The sequence below is a fragment of the Oryctolagus cuniculus genome, chromosome 3 (genome assembly GCF_051225735.1).
Source record: "Oryctolagus cuniculus isolate XC-2025 breed Fujian yellow rabbit chromosome 3, ASM5122573v1, whole genome shotgun sequence".
In the NCBI taxonomy this organism is placed as follows: Eukaryota; Metazoa; Chordata; class Mammalia; order Lagomorpha; family Leporidae; genus Oryctolagus; species Oryctolagus cuniculus.
The window spans coordinates 18,012,676-18,035,084 of NC_142869.1; the positions used below are offsets into that span (position 1 = coordinate 18,012,676).

General features: G+C 40.2%; 1 protein-coding gene across 2 annotated transcripts in view; it reads left to right on the forward strand.

The window, feature by feature from the left end:
• EPHA4 (EPH receptor A4) overlaps positions 1–22,409 on the forward strand; it is a 157,856-nt gene that overhangs the window by 113,919 nt on the left and 21,528 nt on the right. For both annotated transcript variants that reach the window (XM_002712496.6, XM_008259229.5), the window contains exons 6-11: positions 4,923–5,047; positions 6,064–6,223; positions 7,084–7,195; positions 18,862–18,920; positions 20,768–20,881; positions 21,350–21,535. In XM_002712496.6, coding sequence (XP_002712542.1) covers positions 4,923–5,047; positions 6,064–6,223; positions 7,084–7,195; positions 18,862–18,920; positions 20,768–20,881; positions 21,350–21,535 — 756 coding nt within the window. The remainder of the gene's footprint in view (positions 1–4,922; positions 5,048–6,063; positions 6,224–7,083; positions 7,196–18,861; positions 18,921–20,767; positions 20,882–21,349; positions 21,536–22,409) is intronic.

The window sequence follows — 22,409 nt, forward strand, 5'->3', positions numbered from 1 at the left end:
TTTCTTCTAATAATCTCTTCTTGTAGCTCTGTTAGCAAAGAGAACCCTTGTGTACTAGGATTCAATATCTAAAACATTTCTAAATGAAGTAAGATTGGACAGTGTTTACTGCACCAGTGATAGCATCAGAGTTGTGTCTAGGGAAGACACAGATGTCATGTTACATCACAGTGAATTGCCCTATGTGAAAGTGAGTTCTTTTGGAGTTATCTCCCAGTAATTCTGAGTACTCAAGTCTTACAACCTCAAGTTTGGGCTCATCTATCTTCAGGACTTCTCTAACACTGGGTTATCGCTCTTTCTCTGAAAGCTTAGAGAAGCAAGATTGTCCAGCAAATATTGGTAACGTTGCTTCAGTTCCATGTTGCACTCATTTTTTATGGTTATTTTCCATTCATTGCAAGTAATTTCAAGGTTTCTTTTATACCGGTAAATGGGTACTTTCTTTTCATATGTAACCACTGAAGTTGAAAATACTGTACCTTTTAAGGAAAATCTTAAAGATAGTATAAATTGCATAGGATTGTGGCAGCAAATGTGTGACATGAGAAATCTGGTGCCTGGAAACACCTGGGGAAGGAGAATGACTGGAAAATGCCATTGCCAATGCCTCATCTAAGGAAGTAAGTCACGGGCACGTGCCCATGGCAGGGTGAGGTCTTCCAGGGGAGAAGTTGGGAACAGAGCAGGAAAGGTAAGGACAGAGCCTCTGTGAGGCTTGGGAAGGGGAAGACACCCAGATTGCCTCTTCCCGAAGTGGCAGCTTGGCAAAGCCCAGTTTTTCTCAAACTGACATTTTTCTTGCTGGAGAAGGTAACCCACTGTCCTGGGAATGACTGCTCTATTACACTATTACTCTATTACTATTACTATTACTCTATTACTATTACTCTATCACACTACAATGCAGTGCATGTTTTAGCTGTTTCCCAACCTCACATGTCGTGGATTGCTTTTGTCACTGTGCCCTGATAACGCTCTTTCAAGGAACATCTGTAAAGTAAAAACGTCAGACTTTACAGCTTCATAATGTAACACTCTGTGAATTAGAGCTGCTTATTCTATTGCCTTGGTTGTGTTTCTGTAGTAGATACTAAAGACAAATATCAGTACAGCAACCAACATTTTATTTTCATTCAGTCCTTCTTGATTCTCACTTGTATTTCCCTTTCATCCCTCATTTTCCTGCATTTTTATGACAGCTAAGTCAAGGTACAATGAGATGATTTATTTCCACATTTGTGCATATCAATTTTCAAAGTCGGCCTGCACTGGAAATATTCTATTAGTTAACATGACTCTATTATATGCATAACTCCTTGCTTGAGATTTTTTAGCACCTTGGCTGAGCTCATATTCCATTTGAATGGTCACAGAAGTGCTGCTGCTCAAACTTCCATTGTAGACACCAGATGCATCTCCCACTTGTACCAAGTTAGCGATCACCCAACCAGGGAGAAGCGGCCTCGGTTCATGGGTGCATGCTGAGGGCAGTCAGGCAATTCTTTCCCTAGGAATCACTGATTATCAACTCAGACCCACACCATTTCCTTGAGAAAGTTCATTGTATAGTTTTATGATTTACCTCCCTCCTGCTTTCTTCCTAACAGGCTCACTTTTCTATTTCATTTCCCAATCCTGAACATCATCAGTGTTTAAAGAGCCCCCTTTTTATGGAGTGTATGCTAACGTGCTGTTAGGCAATATGTATATTACCTGGAGAGAAATGGCTTTGCACAGCCAGGCTGCCTTCTGAGCCGTCTGGCTTCCTCTATGTTTAACAAAGTCTCTGTGTGCATTTTGCTGGACAATGACTGTCAGCCTGTAAAAAAGAAATGTGTCTGTGTGTCTGTGTGTGTGTGCATGTGTGTGTGTGTGTGTGTGTGTGTTTTGGGGGAGGGGAGCTTTAATGCATCTAATGAGCACATTTCCGATTTTCATTTTCCTCAGATGTTCAGTGGCTTCCATATGTCTGCTGCATGCAGCTTTGTTCATTCAGTTTGGTTTTACTACCCTTAGGGTTGCCTTTGATGGAGGACATGTGTACCCACTGTATCTTTGACTTATGTTTATGCCTGAGATCCAGTCTGGAATAGCTTTGGGACTGAGAGAGAAAGAAAAATAGGGAGATGGGTGTGTGTGTGTGTGTGTGTGTGTGGCCATCTCAAGGCATCTCCAACAAATGTGAAGCTGCCTCATGACCACCTCCAGTAGATGGTCCCTGCTGGTTCGGCTGAAAGATGCCCTTTTGTGTCTGGTCAGCTTCCCTGCCATCAGGATTCCCATCAGATATGGTCAAATTCTGTTCCTGCTGCAAACAAGCTGCAGCGGGCTGCGCGCGCTCCCCTGAGCTGCGGCGGGTCACCGCCTGCGGGCAGGCTTGGCCCCAGAGAACCTGGCCTGAGCCCGTGCCTGCTCCAAATGAGCTGCAGCGGGCTGCGCGCGCTCCCATGAGCTGCGGCAGGCCCCCTCCGCTTCTGGGACACGGGGCGCGGCCCCGGGAACCCAGTGCGAACCTCACAGGTTCCCGCAGAGCTGCTGCAGGTCATTGCATTTGGAGCCCAGGTGCAGGAAAGCCGTGCCGGTCGGCCGTGTTCTAAAGGGCTGGCTCGAATCGCGCTTGTCCCTGCTGGGCTGGCAAGGAAGGCCGCCCTGGGGGCTCGGGCGAACCGCCCTTGAGACCCCTGCACGGAAAAACTGTGCACGGCGCCCGGATCTGGCGTGGAGCCTGGGGCAACCGTGGGCCACGGACCTGGCCTTTGACCACCTGCCCCGCGACCAACACCAGGGCCAGAGAAAAAGACTCACCCCTCCCCCAGCAAAGTTCGTGAAAGCAACACACCAGGGCGGGTGCTTTGGAGCCATGCGGGAAAGCACCAACCAAGATGGAGGAGAGAGAGGGTGCAGGCAGAGAGAGAGTCAGAAGCCACAGTAAGTTCACCACCACCATGCTGCCTAGTTTTAAAATTTCTTAATCCCTTCTTAAAAATTATAAATCCCTTAAAAATTTCATATTTTATATGCCTTCGTGGTTGTCTTATGAAATCTGACAAGACCCCCTAAAATTTACCCTGAAATGTGGCCCCTTAAAGTTCCCTAGAAATGCAATCCGGGGTGCCACATGAGCCACTGGAATTTGGGGTGCCTTACGATTTCACCACGGGCTTATTACTAAATCCCCGATATTAATAAGCCCAAGAGGGTTCTTGCCTAATATTTAGAGAAGAATTGTAAATATTGGCACAGATAAACGAGGCAGCATGGCACGTTTTAAGCTTTTATTTAGTGAGAAAGGTGTATAGGAGAGTGAGAACTTTATTTAGGAGAGAGAAGTGAATGGGGGGTCCATACCAAGCACCAGGAACCAGCCACGTGGATGAGCATCTAGACCAGGAAGCCTAGAGCACATGGCCCGAAGGCCATGCGCCCTGGAGGCGTAGGGCTACAGCAAGCCCTGTCCTGGCAAGAGGCCAGGGAAGAGGAGAGTGGTTAATTAACCTGATTGGCTGGTGGGCACCCCAGTGTGGCCAGGTAGGGGAATGAGGCCACACAGGGGCGTGGCAAAGGCATCAGGTAGGAGCATGAGGTCACACAGGGGCGCGGTCTCCCAGTTCACAAATCTGATCAGTTTTAACCTGTATGCCTGCCTACTTCAGATGGTCCCTGCTGGTTTGGCTTCAGCTGAAAGATGCCCTTTTGTGACTCTCGTGTGTCTGGTCAGCTTCCCTGCCATCAGGATTCCCATCAGATATGGTCAAATGGGTTTGAAGCTTTTCCCATTGTGTTTTCAGTGACAATTTATTTTCCTTTTTTTTCTTTTTTCTCTGAGTTAAGGGTTGACAGTTGTATGTGCGTTGGAATAGGGCAGGCAGTGGCAGGGGGTAGGTGTGAACCAATGCTAATTTGTTGTTGTTCACTGGCCAATTTTTGACGTTTGTTTTCACATATTTCCACAGTTTCAGAACAAAAAAGAACATACAGTCAATTTAGGAAGACCCCCTAATCTCTGGCTCTACAGGCTAGCTTTGTTAGATAAGATTAAGGACTCCATGAATGCACCCTTTTTCCCTGGAGATTGCACATTTGTACCAGCCATTGTCAGTCAAGCAGAGCTTGATAACAGCTGGCTGGAGATGTGACCACCGCAGTAGAGCAGCAAGCAATAGGCAGCTTGGTTTTATAAATCTCAAGTGTATCCCTGCCTCCCACCCCCAACAACACACCCTTAGAAGATTGCTTTTGTGTCTTACTCAGTAGAAAGAAGGTTTGCTACTCAGCAGGCAAAAACAATACTTCAACTCTTGGAAAATAGCTGCAGAACACCATTTATGTCCAGAGAGACCATCATTGCTTTATTTGTGTTTCTCAATATTTGCTTGTATGGTTCAAACTGAAAACTCTTCCTGTAATTAAGGAGCATTTTTACTTATATTAGAAAGTATGTAAATCGTTTACATTTCTGCATTCTCTACTGTACCCATGGAAGAGTTGCAAATTCCCTTGCTTACAGAAAATTGAAGACCAGTAAGATGACGATCATAATAATAGGAGGTCAGCTGGGGTACAGCTTCACCGAGCTTTAACGGAAGTCTTCCAAAGGCTTCCCTGCTTTGAAAAAGGTCAGAACCCAGACCATGTTCTCTAAGCCGTTTAGGTGTTACAGAAGTGGTACTGTAGTCCTGCGGACTCATCAGCCCTTTGCTCGAGAGATCAACATTTTGAGATTAATCATATATAAAAAATATATTGGCAAGAATGATGAAGAATGGTAAGCTCTTGTATTGAAGAAAAGCAAAGTGGTTGGGGAGGGAGACAAAATGATTGTTCCACTTTTCTTAAGGTCAAAGCAGTGACTTTTGATCCCCAAAATAGTTTTTTAATCCTAAAGTGAAATGTCTTTTGTTTATTGTTTTCTCTGATAGCTCCATCATCCATTGCCTTGGTCCAGGCTAAAGAAGTCACAAGATATAGTGTGGCATTGGCTTGGTTGGAACCAGATCGACCCAATGGGGTTATCTTGGAATATGAAGTCAAATACTATGAGAAGGTATTACTGGAATGAGCAACCCTCCCTGCCTTCCTGTTTTGCCTCCCTTCCTTCTCTTCCTTCCTCCCTCTCCCTCTCCTTTCCTTCTTCTGTTTAGATGTTGTCTAGTTATAACCTGTGGAATACCAATGAATCCAAAACCAAATGCATTTTGCTTCTCAGTCAAATCTGATTATGAAGTTTATTATTTTTGGCCATCTTAGAAAATAGAAAAAGTATATTGTATTCTGATAACAGTGTATTTTCTCTTTCTACTAATGGAAACGAAGATAGCTAATAAGTTCTAATCTGTAAACCTATCAGGGAGAGTGACTTGTAGCAGTTGAAATTGTGATCTATTTAAGTAGATCACTGCTATTCAGAATGAAGGTGTGGGTTTTGATGACTTTTAATAGAAAATCAGGGAAAGAAGATTACATTCTTCAGCCTCTTAAACTTATAGAAAGGCATTATTTTTACAAATAACTTGTCTTTCTTAAAGGACAGAATTCTGAAGAGAGCTATTTGCATTCAAGGTTGTCTAGAAAATGAACAATCGTCTTCTCTTTCACTTTTAAAGAGCACCACTTATTTGCTTGCTTATTAAAAGCAAGAAAGGGACAGACTTTTTTTTCTTTTCATTGCAAACAGATTACAATGCTTTCTAACACCTTCTAGACAGAAAAATAGAAAAAGGCAAGGGACCTTCTTAGAGTTATTTCTTTGAAATTGCTGGGTGTGGAGTTTGAAAAGCCACCAACCATCATTTAATGTTCCTTTCAAAAAATATTGTGAGTAAAGGTCTCGGTATGGTCAGTGTCAGCTGCAATCATGCCTGAACTCTACATTTCTTTCAACACCTAAGAAAAGCAGCCATGTATTTATAACATTCAAGAGAATATAAGGATTAAAGGGTTTATCAATCTTCATGTCCAACTCCTAAGTAGATAGATGGTTTGGCCCTGTTAATACTGTGCCTAGAGTAAGCAGAGGGTTAATCTTGCCAACTTCACCAATTCTGTCTTCTTGTAATATAGGATCAAAATGAGCGAAGCTATCGTATAGTTCGGACAGCTGCCAGGAACACGGATATCAAAGGCCTGAACCCTCTCACTTCCTATGTTTTCCATGTGAGAGCCAGGACAGCAGCTGGCTATGGAGACTTCAGTGAGCCCTTGGAGGTGACGACCAACACAGGTGAGAAGGACCACCCAGACCTACTCAATCTGATGTGTTGTAAAATATTATAGACTGAATCCCATTATGGCAAACTCTAAGGAGATGTAGATTTCTGGTTAGGAAAACATTTTGTTGCAATGAGCATTGCTTAAAATAAGATAGGGAATGTTCATAACTTAGAAAACCTTTCTATTTAGAGAAAAGAATTTTACATGAAAGTGTCTGATCTGTCTTATTTTTTTAATGGACAAACATAGCAAATCTTTCAGCACTGTGAATTGGATCAACTGGTTGATTGACTAAAAATGTTTATAGAGAGACCTACACATGAATAAGCACTTGGCATATGATATCTCTATCTCCTTAATAATCCAAAATTTGGCCTACTTGATAAGGAGATTGTGAGCCACAATTTTCAACATCAATTCTAGAGAGTAATTTATTTGCACATTATTAAATACAGTAAGAACAAAGCATAGTAGAAGAAAAAGTAGAATTATCTGAAGAGGAGTGACATCTCCTTTGACTTTCCAGCAAGGCTACAAGGAGGAAGAGCTTTTGAGGTGGGCAGAGTTTTGGTAACTATTTGTTATTTCTGAAATCTTCAAGTGCCTTTCTCACTAAGCAATACATCTGATCATTGTGTAAGAGTTAAGGTGGAGATAAAAAGGAAAGAAGAAAAAGCAATGAATTGTGTTTACCATAGGATTTAGTGAGTGTCCTGATCTAAGCTCCTCGTGCATAAAGGTTGTCTTGGAAAATGCTGTTGCATGAATACTGAGCCAGGAGGCTTTAGAAAGTTGAAAATTGTGCCCCAGTCAGAAGCTCTACTCCTCAGACCTTCTCAAAGGTGACCCTTGTGTAACTGTCATTCCTAGTGCCTTCCCGGATCATCGGCGATGGGGCCAACTCCACAGTCCTTCTGGTCTCTGTCTCAGGCAGTGTGGTGCTGGTGGTCATCCTCATTGCAGCTTTTGTCATCAGCAGGAGGTAAGCACTGCATATCTCACCTTCCTGGTTTTTATGAGGAAGTCTTTTTTTCCTTCTGTGCACAAAGCAGAGGCTTTAGATTAGCATCATAAACTTTGCATTTGCATCCCAGATTCCCTCCTTGTTGCTGTAATCTTCAGTATTCCTATTGGAGCTGCAGACTGTGCTCAGGTGGAAAGTAAGGGGAAGACCTAAGAAATTCCAGAAAACCAAGTTGAAAAACAAGCCGGTGGACACCATCTAGATAATTTAGGCTGCGCAGCACTATATTTTTCCCTCTCTAAGCCTGGACTTACTGCCAAAGGCAAGAAAAGCCATTGTATAAAACCTTGGTCCTAAACTTGAGCTCTGGCATCTACCAGCCACATTACTTAATTTCTTTTAGTCTTCATTTCTCTTTTATCACATAGGGATAATCGTTATTTGTCTCCACAGTCTATTGACAAGAGAACATCAATAGTCCAAGTAGATAATTAAGCATTCAGTAGGTGCTTCAACATGATACTGGTTAACAATACTGATAACTAAAGCAAAGAAATGGGTCCCCGGCTCAGTCTTCTCTCAGGAAAAGCGATTAGCATTTCTAGAGAATATTCATTGAGCACATGCTAGATTTGGGACTGCTTTTGAAAATGAATCTAAAATATCAGATTACAATATACAGATTAACTTGATATATGAAAAGCAAAATCTAAAAAAGAAGGAGAAATAACAATGGTATGGTGGCATATTCTTTTGAATCAGTTTTCCTTTTTGTTAAGAATTAAGTCCTTCCACCTATTCACTACGTCCTGTTGCCCAGCCTTTCAAATAAATAAAAGAAGGTTTTATAAAAGGGAATTGTCATTGATATGGACCCCTAGGCTATTTTGTCCCTTATGTGTAAGGATCCGCCCTTTCTCTGAACTCCACGTCCATATACCCTCAGTTGTTTCACAGTGTGGGTTTTTTGGTGAAAAAAAAGCAGAACCTGGGGAATGTTAAAGTGATCCTCCTAAATATAAAGTTGTTCATGTTTTAGAAGATGAAAATGACATGAAGAAAAATTCAGTTGTTGTCCAGGTTCATGATATTGCCATTGTGGTAGACAGACCTACTACTGGTCCCCCAGTACACATGCTTGGCTCTCAGTCTGTCTGTTGCATTGTCCTTCTCTGTCTGCTGATGAATTCATGAATGTGAGAACAGCACATTTAGCCATTTGCATGGGCATGAGCAAGCCACCATGCCTTTACTTCACTGTTGTTGTTGTTGTTTAAAGATTTATTTATTTGACAAGTACAATTACAGAAAGAGAAGAGAGAGGGAGAGAAAGTCGGAGGAGACAAAGAGGTCTTCCATCTACTGGTTCACTCCCCAAATGGCCACAACAGCTGGAGCTGGGCCACACTGGAGCCAAGAACCAGAAGCTTCTTCTGGGTCTCCTACATGTGTGCAGAGGCTCAAGCACTTGGGCCTTCTTGGGCTGCCTTCCCAGGCACATTAGCAGGGAGCTGGATCAGGAATGAAGCATCCGGGACTCGAACTGGCACCACAGGCAACTACTTTACCCACTATGCAACCATGCTGCCCCTACTTCAGTTTTTAAAACATAACTATTTAAAAAAAATGGATATAAACAGTGTAAGCATTTGTAGGGTACAATGTGATGCTTCATCGCATTATACATTAGATAATGTCTAATCAGGGTAAAAATACGTATCCTTTCAGGCACTTAACATTTCATTATAGTGAAAACATTTAAAAATTCTATATTCCAGGTTTTTTAGAGAAATGTATAGTAAAATAAATTATTTTCTCTACCCTAGTATGCAGTAGAACTCCAGAACTTCTTACTCTTGTGTAGTTATACCCTGTACCTGTCAATCCCCCTTTCCTCATCCCAGTTCCCTCCCCAGACTCTGGTAACCACACTTACATTTTTAACTTTTTTAACTTCTGTAAGATCACCCATGTTTTCTTCTTAGTCTCTACATACAAAAGAGATCATGTGGTATTTGTCTTTCTGTGCTTTTTCTCATTTAACATGATGATCTCCAGTTCCATCCAAGTTTTTACAAATGACAATATTTCATCCTTTTTATGGCAGAGTAATATTCTATTATGTATACATACCACATTTTCTTTATCCATTCATTAGTTAATGAACACTTAAGCTGCTTCCATTTCCTGGCTATTGTGAACAGTGCTGCAATAACCATAGAAATGCAGGTACCTCTTTTATTAAAGATTTATTTATTTGAAAGTCAGAATTACCCACAGAGAAAGAGAGAGAAATAGAGGGAGAGAGAGAGGGAGAAATCTTCCATCCCCTATTTCACTCTCCAGATGGCCATAATGGCCAGGATTCAGCCAGACCAGATCCAGGAGCCTGCAACTACATATGAGTCTCCCACATGAGCAGGTCTCAAATGCTTAGGCCATCTTCTGCTGCTTTTGCCAGGCCATTAATAGGGAGCTGTATTGGAAGTGGAGCAGCCAAGACTGGCACAGGTGCCCATATGGGATGCTGATGTCCCAAGTGGTGGTTTTACCCATAGTACCACAAAGCTGACCCCACAGATGTCTCATTCACAAGTGAATTTTATTTCCCTTAGATATATATTCAGAAGTGGGATTTACTGAATTATATGGTAGTTCTTTCAGTTTATTTAGGAACCTCCATAATGTTTTCCCCAATGATTGCTCTAATTTACAGTCCCACCAGCAGTGTGCAAAGAGTTGTCCTTTCTCCTTTTTCTTGACAACACTTGATATCTTTTTTTTTTTTTAATAGCCAGTCGTATAGGGAGTGAGGTGATATTTCATTGTGGTTTTGATTTGCAGTTATCTGATGATTAGAGCTGATGGCCATTTGCTGGTCTTCCTTTGAGAAGTGTCTGTCTAGATCTATTGAATATTTTTAAATCAGATTGTGTTTTTGCTATTGAGATGTTTGAATTCTTTATACATTCTGGATGTGAACCTCTAGTTTGTATGTAGAAATTGCAAATATTTTCTCCCATTTTGTAGGCGGTCTCTTCATTCTATGATTTGTTTCCTTGGCTGTGCAAAAGCTCTTTAGCTTGATGAAATTTCATTAGCTTATTTTTGTTTTTATTTCCTTTGTTTTGGGGTTTGATCCAAAAACATCCTTGCCTATTCCAATGTCCTGAAGTGTTTTCCCTATGTTATCTTATTTCAATTTGATGTACATTATAATTAGTTTGATGACCATACATCCTAGTTTTCCTGAATAGTCCCTGTATCACATACATTTCTTAATATCATGCCTCCATCCTCAATCTCCAAAATGTACTGCTTTATAGAAACCAATTATGTTAACTGCAATAATAACACATAATGGGACAACTCCTCATCCCATGTAGGCATCTATATTTGTCATTGTGTTCATTTTTTTTTGATGCAAAGTCTGTAACTAGGTGTGCTTGATTAGAACAGGAAGATCCATCTCAGAGAAATTAAATCCACAATAAATGCTCACCCCTCTGGCTACAATATTCACTCGTAAAGATGCTGATACGCTCAATGTATTTGTGTACAAGTATATCTCAGCCTTCAGGACTTCAGCTTGACCTGAGAAGAATTTTGAGTCTTCAGTGTTCTTTCCTTTCATGGCATTTGATTTTTGTAGTCAATCATGATGGGCCTCTTCCTTGTCCATTGTCTTCATTTTGAGTATGTGCATGGGCCATGCATGTAAACATATGAGGATCTCTGTATATTAGTATATAGCCATGTGATAGTGGGGTACAGGAGACAGGAGGAGGGAGTGTGCAGAAACTACATAGGCATTTGCTTTCAGTATTACATATTTCTGTGCTTGAAATTTTTGCAGTATGTTTGAACAATCTTTGTTATCAGAAAATACAAAATAAAATAAATAAAAGTGTAAAAATAGAAAAAAACTTACCTTGACCTCAAAAACAAAACAAAACAAAACCACTTGACCAGAGGCCAGCACCATATGTGACTCTCAGAACCATATGAGAGAATGTTTCTTTGCAGAAAGTGGGTTTTATCTTTGCCTTGAGCAGCTCTTTGATACATGTGTTTGTTGCATTGGAAACATTTTCCAGTTGTAGGCTAGCTTTGCTACAGATTTACTTTAAATGTTTTGTTCATTTTCATTTCTTTTTTCATTTTAAGTAGCTCCACATACGATAGTCAAACCAAGGTAATTAGAATCAAGTTGCCTCACAAGTTTCTTTCAGATGTTCTGCTTAAAACATTGACTTTGATGAAAAGAAAGAGAAAATACATGAAACTGTAATGTGGCGAGACAAGATTATTAAAAGCTGTAGCTATAGAACATAGCATCCTCAAACTTGATGACTTAATTCCTTTTCTGCTTGTATTGATCACTTTATTATATAAGGCAGGATTGATAGCAGAACACATCGGATTTCCAATTATGAGTCCCCACCCCAGAGAATTGAGCCTGTCGAGTTCCCCAGCGATGATTCTTGTCCCTTCTCCCCCATTAAAAAAAATGTCACTTCCCAAGGCTGATAAACACTGCTTGGTGATTGGTCCTCAATGGATCACTTTTTAGAAAATGAAATGTCAACCCCTTGCCCTCATATTGATTCTTCTTTAGTGTCAGCCATAAAGCTGTCATGGGAAGGGCTGCCTGGAGCCAGGTAGCTGACAGGCTTGCAGCGGCTGATGCACGCTCAGCCAATTCTTTTCCCCATGCAGGTTGTCTGCTCTTATCTTGAACTAAAAATGTTTAAATGGGATATGAACAGGTGGCAGAGAGAAGACAGGATGTACTGGCAAAACTCTGGCCCCGGCTTTCAAGGAGAGTATAAGTGAAAGGAAGTAAATGGTACCCCCGAAATAATCTTACCAGACTTCAGCTAGCAGAATGAAAAGGCAACAGACTGAACTCCCTATCCTGTAAGATTTGAGTCAGGTCCTTTGATGGTGCAGCTGCTGATGCCAGAAAGGATACTAGAGCCAGATCTGATCTCCTTGTAGGGTGCCTGTTGGTAGCGGGCAAGGTTTTATTTTTGTTTTTTTTTTGTTTTCACAAAACAGATGGACAAAAAACTCACATACTGGGAAAATGTCAATCCTTCTAATAACCTCAAAAAGAGCATCCGTTTGGTATTAATTTGTCCTTTAAGAAAGGAAATAGCTTCAGATTTATAGTTGGTATCTTGCTAGATTTTGTTTTCTAATGGCAACTGTTTCATTTATTTCATTGCATTCACTTTATACTGAGGAATGTAAACTTAAAGCACGCAGAATGATCTCCAATGTTTTTCCTTGAGATCTACTTTTTTTCTTTTGGACAACTTAAATCTGTAAACATTTAAAGAGACAGACTGCTAATTTTATGTAATTTATTTATGTATATAACATGAGATGTACAAAGTATGTTGGTATATTGCTGTTTTTGAGCCACCTTATGTGAAGTAAATTAACTTACATTAAAAAAATTTTAACAGACATAAAATTTGCATATTATGCAGTACCATGTGATTTTCTGATGCATTGAATATTGTGTAATGTTCAAATCAAGGCAAACATACCTATCTACTCATTTATCATTTCCTTTTGTGAAACATTAAAAGTCCTTTCTTCTAGATTTATTTTAGAAAAATATGCAGTACATCATTGTTATCTCTTGTCACCATACTGTGCAATATGACATCACAATTTGGACTTTATATTCCTCGTCACTCAAGTTATAATTTTAGGACTCTGTCAGCTTTCCAGAGCACCCAGATGGACTTGTTGTCTAGTGCTTTCTTAATTCTTTTAAGATACGACACTTCTTGTATTCTATGTGATGTTGTACCTAGAAATTTTATCCCAATCCTACTGCAGAGATACATTTTATTAGCAGACAAACACCATTTCCCTATTGATTACACTTGTATGTTATTTGTGATCTTCACAGTGTAACCATTTTTTTAAATTGCTTTTTAAAGTGAGATTTAAAAGGACTGTTAACAATGACATCATAAAATGGGATTGTAAGGACATAACCTCTAGGACTAATGGTTGAATTGGTGTTAAATTTCTCTAGCACCCTTTCCCTTTTGTATTTGTGATTTCATCAAGTTACCTCCAAAAACATTCCAAACTAATATTAATTCAGATTATTTTAGACCAATATGTTTTTCCCAAATCGTATTTTAGTGTTCAAATATGAGAAAGGACTAGAAGACAAGATGAGTCCTCGGGTGATCAGGGGAAGTATTGATTGATAACTGGTCAGATACTGCTTTTAATATTGACCTTCTAATGATTGCCAGTGATACTGAGTTTCCATTTATTTTAAGGTTATAGAGTGTATCTGCTACCTGACTAAAGAAAAAAGAGTAAATTGATTTCAAGAAAAAAATCAAAAGGCTATGGCAAAATTCTCTCTCTCTCTCTCTCTCTCTCTCTCTCTGACACACACAAAAACCACAAGCACTCTAGGTCCTTGAGGCCTGAAGAAGTTAAACCAAGGTCATACAATAAGTTAGTTGCCTGACCAGGATAGGAATCCAGCTCTCCTGACTTAACGGTGGCATGGGTAGCTTTAATGTCGTCTTCACTGAAAACCTTGACCTGTATAAAAAGCTGACATTGGCAGTTCTATCAAACCAAAATGTTGTCTCCTAGTGTGTAAATGAGATCTGTAGTTTATCAATGAATGTGCAGGTCTAGCCACAATATAACATCAGAGTTGTGCTGGGTAGTTTTGTCTGCTTATTGAAGGTTAAGATTTTTGGCTTTTGTGTAATGCTGAAACATTAGAAACTCAGCCTGTGTCTGTCTTCCCTTGTGCCCTAATTTTCTTTCTTGGAATATTATGATCATATAAGAATGAATACACTTAAATGTGAGCCTAAATGGGGCCTGATGAAGTCATGCAAATTCACACAATTAGAGGACAGATGGGACCTTGATAACTTTTCTAAACAACTGGTGTGCAATTGTATGGTTCAATTCCAGCCATTTCAAAATGCTGCTCATGAAGAACATTTAGACATCATTCGGTGCGAGAACAATGACAACTTAAGGAAGGGGAAACAGAAGGATGGCTTCTATGAATCTTCATGGGTGATAAGCGCTGGAGACAGCCCTCCTGGAGCCACCTCAGTATTGCTTTGCTTTATCTTCTTTAATCTGCACTTTAGCTGAATGGATTACTTACCTTTTACTAATTAATTTTGGAACAGTGAACCACATCAGTCAAATCTGTCCACTTGACAGGGCACGTTAGCATTTTAATAAAAGCAGGGTTTAGTCTACGTCCCTACCTCGCTCCCATGGCTCTGTTTTGTTTGTTTTATTGAATAGCCAAGATTCCAAGAACAACACATGTGTTGGAAGAACTCATGCCGTTCATCCACAGCGTCAGTGAATACCCTGATTGCCCTCCTGTGACCGTGGGGGGCTCACGCTTTCAATGTTTTACCTGTCCAGTTGGCCCTTTCCAAACCTGCAGCTGAGAGGTTCCGTGTTAACTTCTGCAGCATTCATTAACAAGCCACTCCTCTTCTTCACTTTTCTAATCAGCTTGTCCATGTCCTCGTAATTAGAAACACTTCAACAAAGGTTTCCTCTGCTGTTGAGGTGATCTTTCTGGGATGTCAATTAAGACTTAGCACTCAGGCCCTGTGGTTCCTCCCGGCTGGCTGACCCAACAGCAAGCTTCAATGGGCTTTCTTTCTTGAGACAATAACAGGCCACATTATCCTCCCCTGAACCAAACAGAAAGGGTCATCAGGTGACAAAGGTAGAAGGGGACACAGGCATTTTTGCTTTCAAGGTATTATGAAAGAGTTCATGGGCTATAATTAGCCTCTGAACAGTAATCCCTGTGTTTCTTTTTCAGCATTCCCTGTACTCCCAGGATCCTCCCCTCCAAATACACTCTAAGTAGTGTCTTTAAAAATGCACCTTCCTTGTGGACTTAATTCCTCCTTCTATGTTTAGAAGGCTGAGGAAGGGATGGGCGTGTCAGTCTTAGAATTAACGACCCTGCCATTTTACATTTCCTCTGGCTTTGTGCATGCTTGATGAATGAGCTTGATGTAAAACAGAGAGCTTCAGCCACTTGTCTGTGTGGTATAAACCAGGTTTTGAACAAACACACTGACAATTTAAAGTGGGTACCAAAGCTTTCTTGCTTTATGAAATTTTTCTCCCTTCTTAAAGGAAAGAAATTCAAATCAGTATTCAATATCTAAGTGCTTTAAAAGATATATTCGTGGTTTTAAATAGTGATTTTAAGAACCCTGGTAAGACAAATCTCCAGGCAGGCAGGACACTTAGGCTCCAGCCATGGTATTTTCCTGAATTACAATAATGTTGTTTTAGTAGTTCCTGACCTATCATTTAAAAAAATTATTAATATAAAGAGAACAGATTTTATGTATTTCGTAGGTATAGTTCTAAGAAAATAATATTTCCATTCCTCCCCATCCTTCCCTCAACCCCCCCTTCTTTCCCTTTTTTCTTGTATTTTTGCAAAAATAACTTTAATGTACTCCATATAAGGTTTAGCATACAAGAGGTCTTCAAAGAGTTCATAGAAAATGTGTTATGAGATTTCAAATTTTTTGCACCAAATTTATCTTTGATTGCTCTTTTTCCATAAACTTTTGAACTACTTTTATGTTTTCTTTGAAAGAGTGGAAAGGAGATGGTGAAGGGAAAGAGTTTGAGACTCTTTCACAAGAAGTTGTTTGGTTTCAGGGTATTTAAATGTCTAAGTAATGGATTTCAAGAGCAGTTGAATCCAACTTAAGTAGAACTCCTGATATACAATGTAGTATTATTTATAACTAACTCCCACAAGATAGATGCCCTTAGGTAACCACGTCTCTACTAGGAGAGGCACTGTGAAGTCTTGGGCTGGATCAGGATACATAGAAAATCCTGTTCTTGCACAAAAGGGGCATGGGTGATTCATCTACCCTCTCCCCAGCTTTCTGTTCTGATCTGTATAGTGGAACTGAATGTGTGTCTGTCCACTGGATTGCTTTGCTTTCATAAGGTTGTCTTGAAGATGCAATTAAATAATAGACCCTTTGAAGGCCCTTTGAAAAGTTAAACACAAAGGAAATTGTAAGCTATTATTTGGGATGGAAATATGCACTTTGCAGTTGACTGTAGTAACTGTGGTCTCTGTTTTGCTAAGCTGGTTCCTGCTTTGCAAACAGCTGGGGGAGGAGATAATACATGTGATGAGAACACTTTGAAAAGTTAAATGCAGTGTAAAAGTGCAAAGTATTATTATTTGCAAGGGAATTATCCGTGCAGAGGAACATCTGTAGGCTCTGTGGGTCTGGCTGGTGAGCTGGTTCCTGCAATTCGAAGAGCAACGTGGGAGGGAAGCTTCTGCGCATGTGATGCTCCTTGGGCTGCCTCTCTGGTGGCACACATGCCTGTCATCGCCTTGCTCCCTGATGTACTTGTGATCGTGCTTGGACTGCCACTGCCTGCCTGGCTCCTTTAGGTCTCTCTCATTCCCTCTCTTACATGATCTTCCTGACTTTCTATGTGTTCAGAGTTCAGGAGTTCAGGGTGTAGATTCTGACCAGATCATGCAGCCCAGTCATTCTGTGCCTCAAGAACACGTTCCTCAACTCACAGTGTCCGTGTCCTCACCTGCGAGAATCTTGACTTACCTCGTCTCTGAAGCACTAAGAAAACACAAGATGATTACAAATTCCCATGTAAATTTTACATTTTACATTTTGGAAGTTGGGTTTCAACTTTCCAAACTTTAGAGAGCTGAATTGTTTTTTTCAGTTATCTGAGTTGATATATATTCTCATGATTCAAGAGGTTTTTTTTTTGTTTTGACAGGCAGAGTTAGACAGTGAGAGAAAGAGAGAGAGAGAGACAGAGAGAAAGGTCTTCCTTCCGTTGGTTTACTCCCAAAATGGCCGCCACGGCCGGTGCTGTGCTGATCCAAAGCCAGGAGCCAGGTGCTTCCTCCTGGTCTCCCATGCGGGTGCAGGGCCCAAGGACCTGGGCCATCCTCCACTGCACTCCTGGGCCGCTGCAAAGAGCTGGAATGGAAGAGGAGCAACCGGGACAGAATCCGGCGCCCCAACCGGGACTAGAACCAGGGTGCCGGTGCCACAGGCGGAGGATTAGCCTGGTGAGCCGTGGCACCGGCCATGATTCAAGATTTACATATATTTAATATTTTTGACTCATAAGACTTGATTTTCTAGTTCTTGTAAGTGATACATTATTAGGTATGTGAGGGTACTTGAAAAAGTTGTTGGAAAAATAGAATTAAAAGATAATATGCAAATCCCATGAACTTTTTGAAGGCCCCTGCATCTCCCTGATTGGAGTTTCAAATGAGATTTCTAATTCCCAAAACTTTTTATTCTAAACAAACTATATCTCATTCCAAAAGGACATAGTGGCAGAATGCCAACTTTGAGAACATACATCATGTTATTGAAGGAGAATTAGGCAAAGCAAATGAAATCTTATCATTTACTCTTGTTAGTTTTCTATAAACTTAAGGAATATAATCCAGTACAAAGTAAACATTGAACTTTTAGACTTTCACTAATAATTTAGGAATTTGTATGCAGTGTTGAAACCAAGAAGCAGAGACTATTGTTTTAAAAGTATCATTAAGGGTACATGTTTAGCCTAGTGGTTAAGACACCCACATCCCACATCAGCATGCCTGGATTCGGTTCCCAGCTCCTGATTCCATCTTCTTGCTAATATGTACTGTGGATCACAGTGGTGATGTCTCAAGTGACTGGGTCTTTGCAACCCACATGGGAGACCTAGATTTTGAATCTGGTATTTGCCTTCCGCTGCCCTGGTCCAGCCCTGTTCCTATTGGCATTTGGGGAGTGTACTATCAGATGGCATTCCTTCTTTCTTCCTGTCAAATAAATATATGATTTTTAAAAAAAATTCAGGTTAAACTACCACTTTTGATGCTGGTATTCTGTATCAGCATGCTGGTTTAAGTCCCAGCTATCCACTTTTGATTCAGTTTCTAGCTAATGCTCCTGGGAAGGCAACAGAAGATGTTGCAAATACTGGATCCCTACCACCCATGTGGGAGGCCAGGATAGAGTTTCTGGTTCCAGGCTTCAGCCTGGCCGAGCCCCAGTTGTTGAGTTTATCTGAGGAGTGAACCAGCATATGAACGATTTCTCTCTTTCTCCATCTCACTCCCTCTCTGCCTATCAAATCAATCAATGAATCTTTTGAAAAAATGTTGCATATGATACTACAGTAAGTTGGTGAGAATAGATATTGTGGTTATAGAAATAGAACTTACCTTGTCCCGTCAGATACTAAACATGTGATTTGTAATATATAAATATTATAGCCAATAATCTTTCCTCCAATGAGATAAAAATCTCTTTTGGGAATTTGAAATTATAATTATTTTATAGAATATTTGCTTTATATTTAAAACTGTAGTTAAGGGCAGACTCTCTGGACTCTTAACAGCATGAGCTTGAAACAAGACCTAATACCCAGGTGACAAGTTATTAACCCTGTCATTTCAGCTCTGAGAACCCTTAGTTTTCTTGTCAATGAAATGTGCGTAGCATATTTACCTCATTTTTCTTGCAGTAGCAAAAAACTATCTTTTGGCTTGTGTTATAGCTTTTATTTTGGAGGGAAATAATTTTACTTTTATAAACTTTTTTTAATAGACGGAGTAAATACAGTAAAGCAAAACAAGAAGCAGATGAAGAGAAACATTTAAATCAAGGTATGTAAATAAATTTAAAATAATTTTCTTTGTAGAGGATTGTCTCATGTTTTGTAGTTGAGAAGTGTTTACATCCTATCCATGTGGCTATTGGTATTAAATTATGTCTCCTTCATCCAAACCATGGATTTCCATGGTATCACATGACAATAAGTGATTTAGGATTATTTAAGATTGCAGATAGAGGTAAGGTGGGAAAAAATGCCATTAGATTCTCCTTTTTTACTGAAAAAGTGTTGGTCTAGCTGGCTCATTCTGGTAAGGGGAGGGGCAGGGCAAGATAATTTTTCTCATATAAGCTAAAAATTTGAAGGGAAGCAAAGAAAAGAACAGGAATTGCTACTCGTCAAAGAATTGCAGCATGTGGTATAGAAGCTGTGACTGTCAATAATTTCCTAGTGGGATTTAGTTAATTTGGTGTTCTAACTGGGGTCAAAGCTAAATCCAAAGAAGTGGCTCCAGCATGAGTTAAGCAAAGCAGCGAAAAAGGTTGGTGATCATCCAAGAGCACTGCTCTCTATGACTTGACCCACTCTTCTATAGCTGCACTGTCTAATGCATTAGCCGGTTGCCACATATGCTATTGAATAATTGAAATGTAGCATGTGAGAATGAGGAAGGGGATTTTATATTAATTTGCTTACAACTTATTTACATTTAAATAGCCTCATGCAGTCAGTGTCACACATCTTAGCACAGGGAACTAAAATGGGGAAACCAGGAAGAAAAAGAAAAATCTCCAAGGAGATTTTCTAGCAAAATCATAAAAAGTGATGAAGGATATAAGATGTTTAACAACTTTCCATTTGTTCACCCAGTTTTCTTCCTAAAACAATACTTTTAAGTGTTCAAATGGAATATAAGTTTAAAAATAAAAATGATCCATGAAAAATAAGCAACTTGAAAAAAACAATTTAAGTGGATTATTCATAATGGCAGGTGCAGAGACGAGGACAAGACTGACAGGCGTAAATAATCGAAGGGATTGGGCCAACTGGTGCTCCGCGCTCTCAGGGCTCCCAATACTCCAGGAGCTCCAATGAGGAGAAATGTAAATTCCAGTAGAAACCTCCCAGTAATAACTTCCACCTCTTGGTTCAAATGTTTAGTTTTTAAGTGGGTATGAGGTTAGGCTGAATTGCACTTCCTGGTATTCCAATTCATTTCATTAGGCTATAATGATTATCTCTGCCTGAAGCTTCCAGGTGAACTTCAATATCTTTGCTTAGGGTAACTTCTTTCCAAAAGAATGTAAAAACAGAGATGCAGTACAGAGACTATATCTCAAGTCAACTATCTTGTATTACCCCTTTTCTATATTAACCTAAGCTTAACCTAAGTTGGCTAATTCTCAGTCACGTGTTTCATTGTTTCAGATATTGGGCAAAATATGACACCATGTAGACAGAGCCTACAAGCAAAGAAAGTTTGTATAATTTTTCCTACAGGAAGATAGCCAAAGTTGCTGGGTAGGACCTAGTTTCAAGGACAAAAAGATCAAAGCAATTGATCTAGACTATTCTGCTAACACATTCCCAATTTCCTTTTAGAGAATCTCTTCTCCTACACTAGTTAGGTTTTTTTTTTTTTCTTTTTTTTAAGATCTTGTCCTTGAGGTATGAAGACATTCTGGGAAGTCAGTAGAGCTACGGCCTCTTAAGTAGCTAACAATTCTTACTTTACCCACAAAAGCAAACCAGAGTAATAATTTATACATCTTTGCATGTCAAGGACCATACAGTTAACCCAGCTTCTCTTGTGCTAAGTATTTTTAGACCCATACTACTGAAGTGTATTAGTGATTCCTGAGAAATGTTCAGTCAACCTATCACATGTTCATTACTCAGGTGTTAGAACTTATGTGGATCCCTTTACATATGAAGATCCCAACCAAGCAGTTCGAGAATTCGCCAAAGAAATCGATGCATCCTGTATTAAGATTGAAAAAGTCATAGGTGTTGGTAAGTGTCGATCATCTGTTTTCTTGGTAGATATTAAAATTATTTATGTGGGTTTTATAAATATATATCATTAGATTGCTAGTATGTCTATAGGCACAACTATCTGTGTACATGAGATTTTTCTTATTTGAGGAATAAAATGTTGTGTATTTTAAAGAACTTCGGTGCCAATGTTGACTTTATTCTTAAGAAACTCAATAAAAAAGTGTGTGCTATCAATACTCAACGTCTTACTGACTATAAGGCTTTGGGCAGGCTCTCCATGAAGCCTCAGATTTCTCTGATGAAATGGAGCTAATGATAGCAAGGTTTGGGGAAGGGTTTGGGGAAGAGCACAATGCAGTGATCTTTGTAAAGCACCAGCATGGTGCCTGGCATGTGATGTGCACTCAACAAGTGTTAGCTATTACTCTTTCATCCTGAATGCGTTTCAATCCATCATCATAGATTCTTTTTGCTCTCCCAAAGGTGAATTTGGCGAAGTGTGCAGTGGGCGTCTCAAAGTGCCTGGCAAGAGAGAGATCTGTGTGGCCATCAAGACTCTGAAAGCGGGTTATACAGACAAACAGAGGAGAGACTTCCTCAGTGAGGCCAGCATCATGGGACAGTTTGACCACCCGAACATAATTCACTTGGAAGGTGTCGTCACCAAATGTACGTAGGTCACTCTTTTTACAAAGCCAAGTTAGAAGTTACTGGGAAATTAAACACACATTTTCTTTCCAAGGGAAATGACAGATGGAACAGACCCACTGATTGCTAATAAGAGGAAATCGGTGCAGGACAAGTCATTAATCTTGTAGTCAGCTCTCAATGGGTCTCTGGTTTTGGCTGATACTCTATCTATGAGGCAGCTTGTGTGCGATTTTAGGGAAATTAATATTGCAGATTTTTGGTATGCCATACCATCTTTCAAATCTTTGCTGGGCCAAACTGATTGTCACAGGGTAGGCATAAGCAGATGGTAAACAAAATAAATTTTAAGTACTTTTCATTTAAAATACAGCAGAACTTCACCGCACCTTGCGCTGGATGTTTCTCTCCAGATGCAGGGAATGAATCTTGGGAATCCTTATTATATTGGGGGATTTGCTTGTCTGCCCTTCCTGATTTATGGCCGTTGCAGTTCAGCACCTATTTACAGTAACACCTGGTTGAACCTTCCTTTTTTAGTCCATTAGCATTCGCTGAGCCTGTGAACCACGCTTCAGTTAAAATACGGCACAGCTCAACAGATGCATTTTGTGAAACAAACCCTGACTACATCTGTAAGGCTAGGTAACGCCAAGGTATAAAGTGCCACATAGACAGTGCAGCCGAAGCGGTGACTGTTTAAGGGGCATTGATTCCAGGAGCTCCCAGCACCTCCCCGGCTTACTGCAATCACCGACCCTGTAAGCTGTGACTTCTCCTACTTGAACCAAAGTGTCTGTAGAAGGCAACCTCAATCAGCGTGGCTGCTTCTGGGGTTGAAGCAGGCAGCGGGCAGGTTAAACAGCAAAGCTGAGACATTTAATCTGGGGCAGAG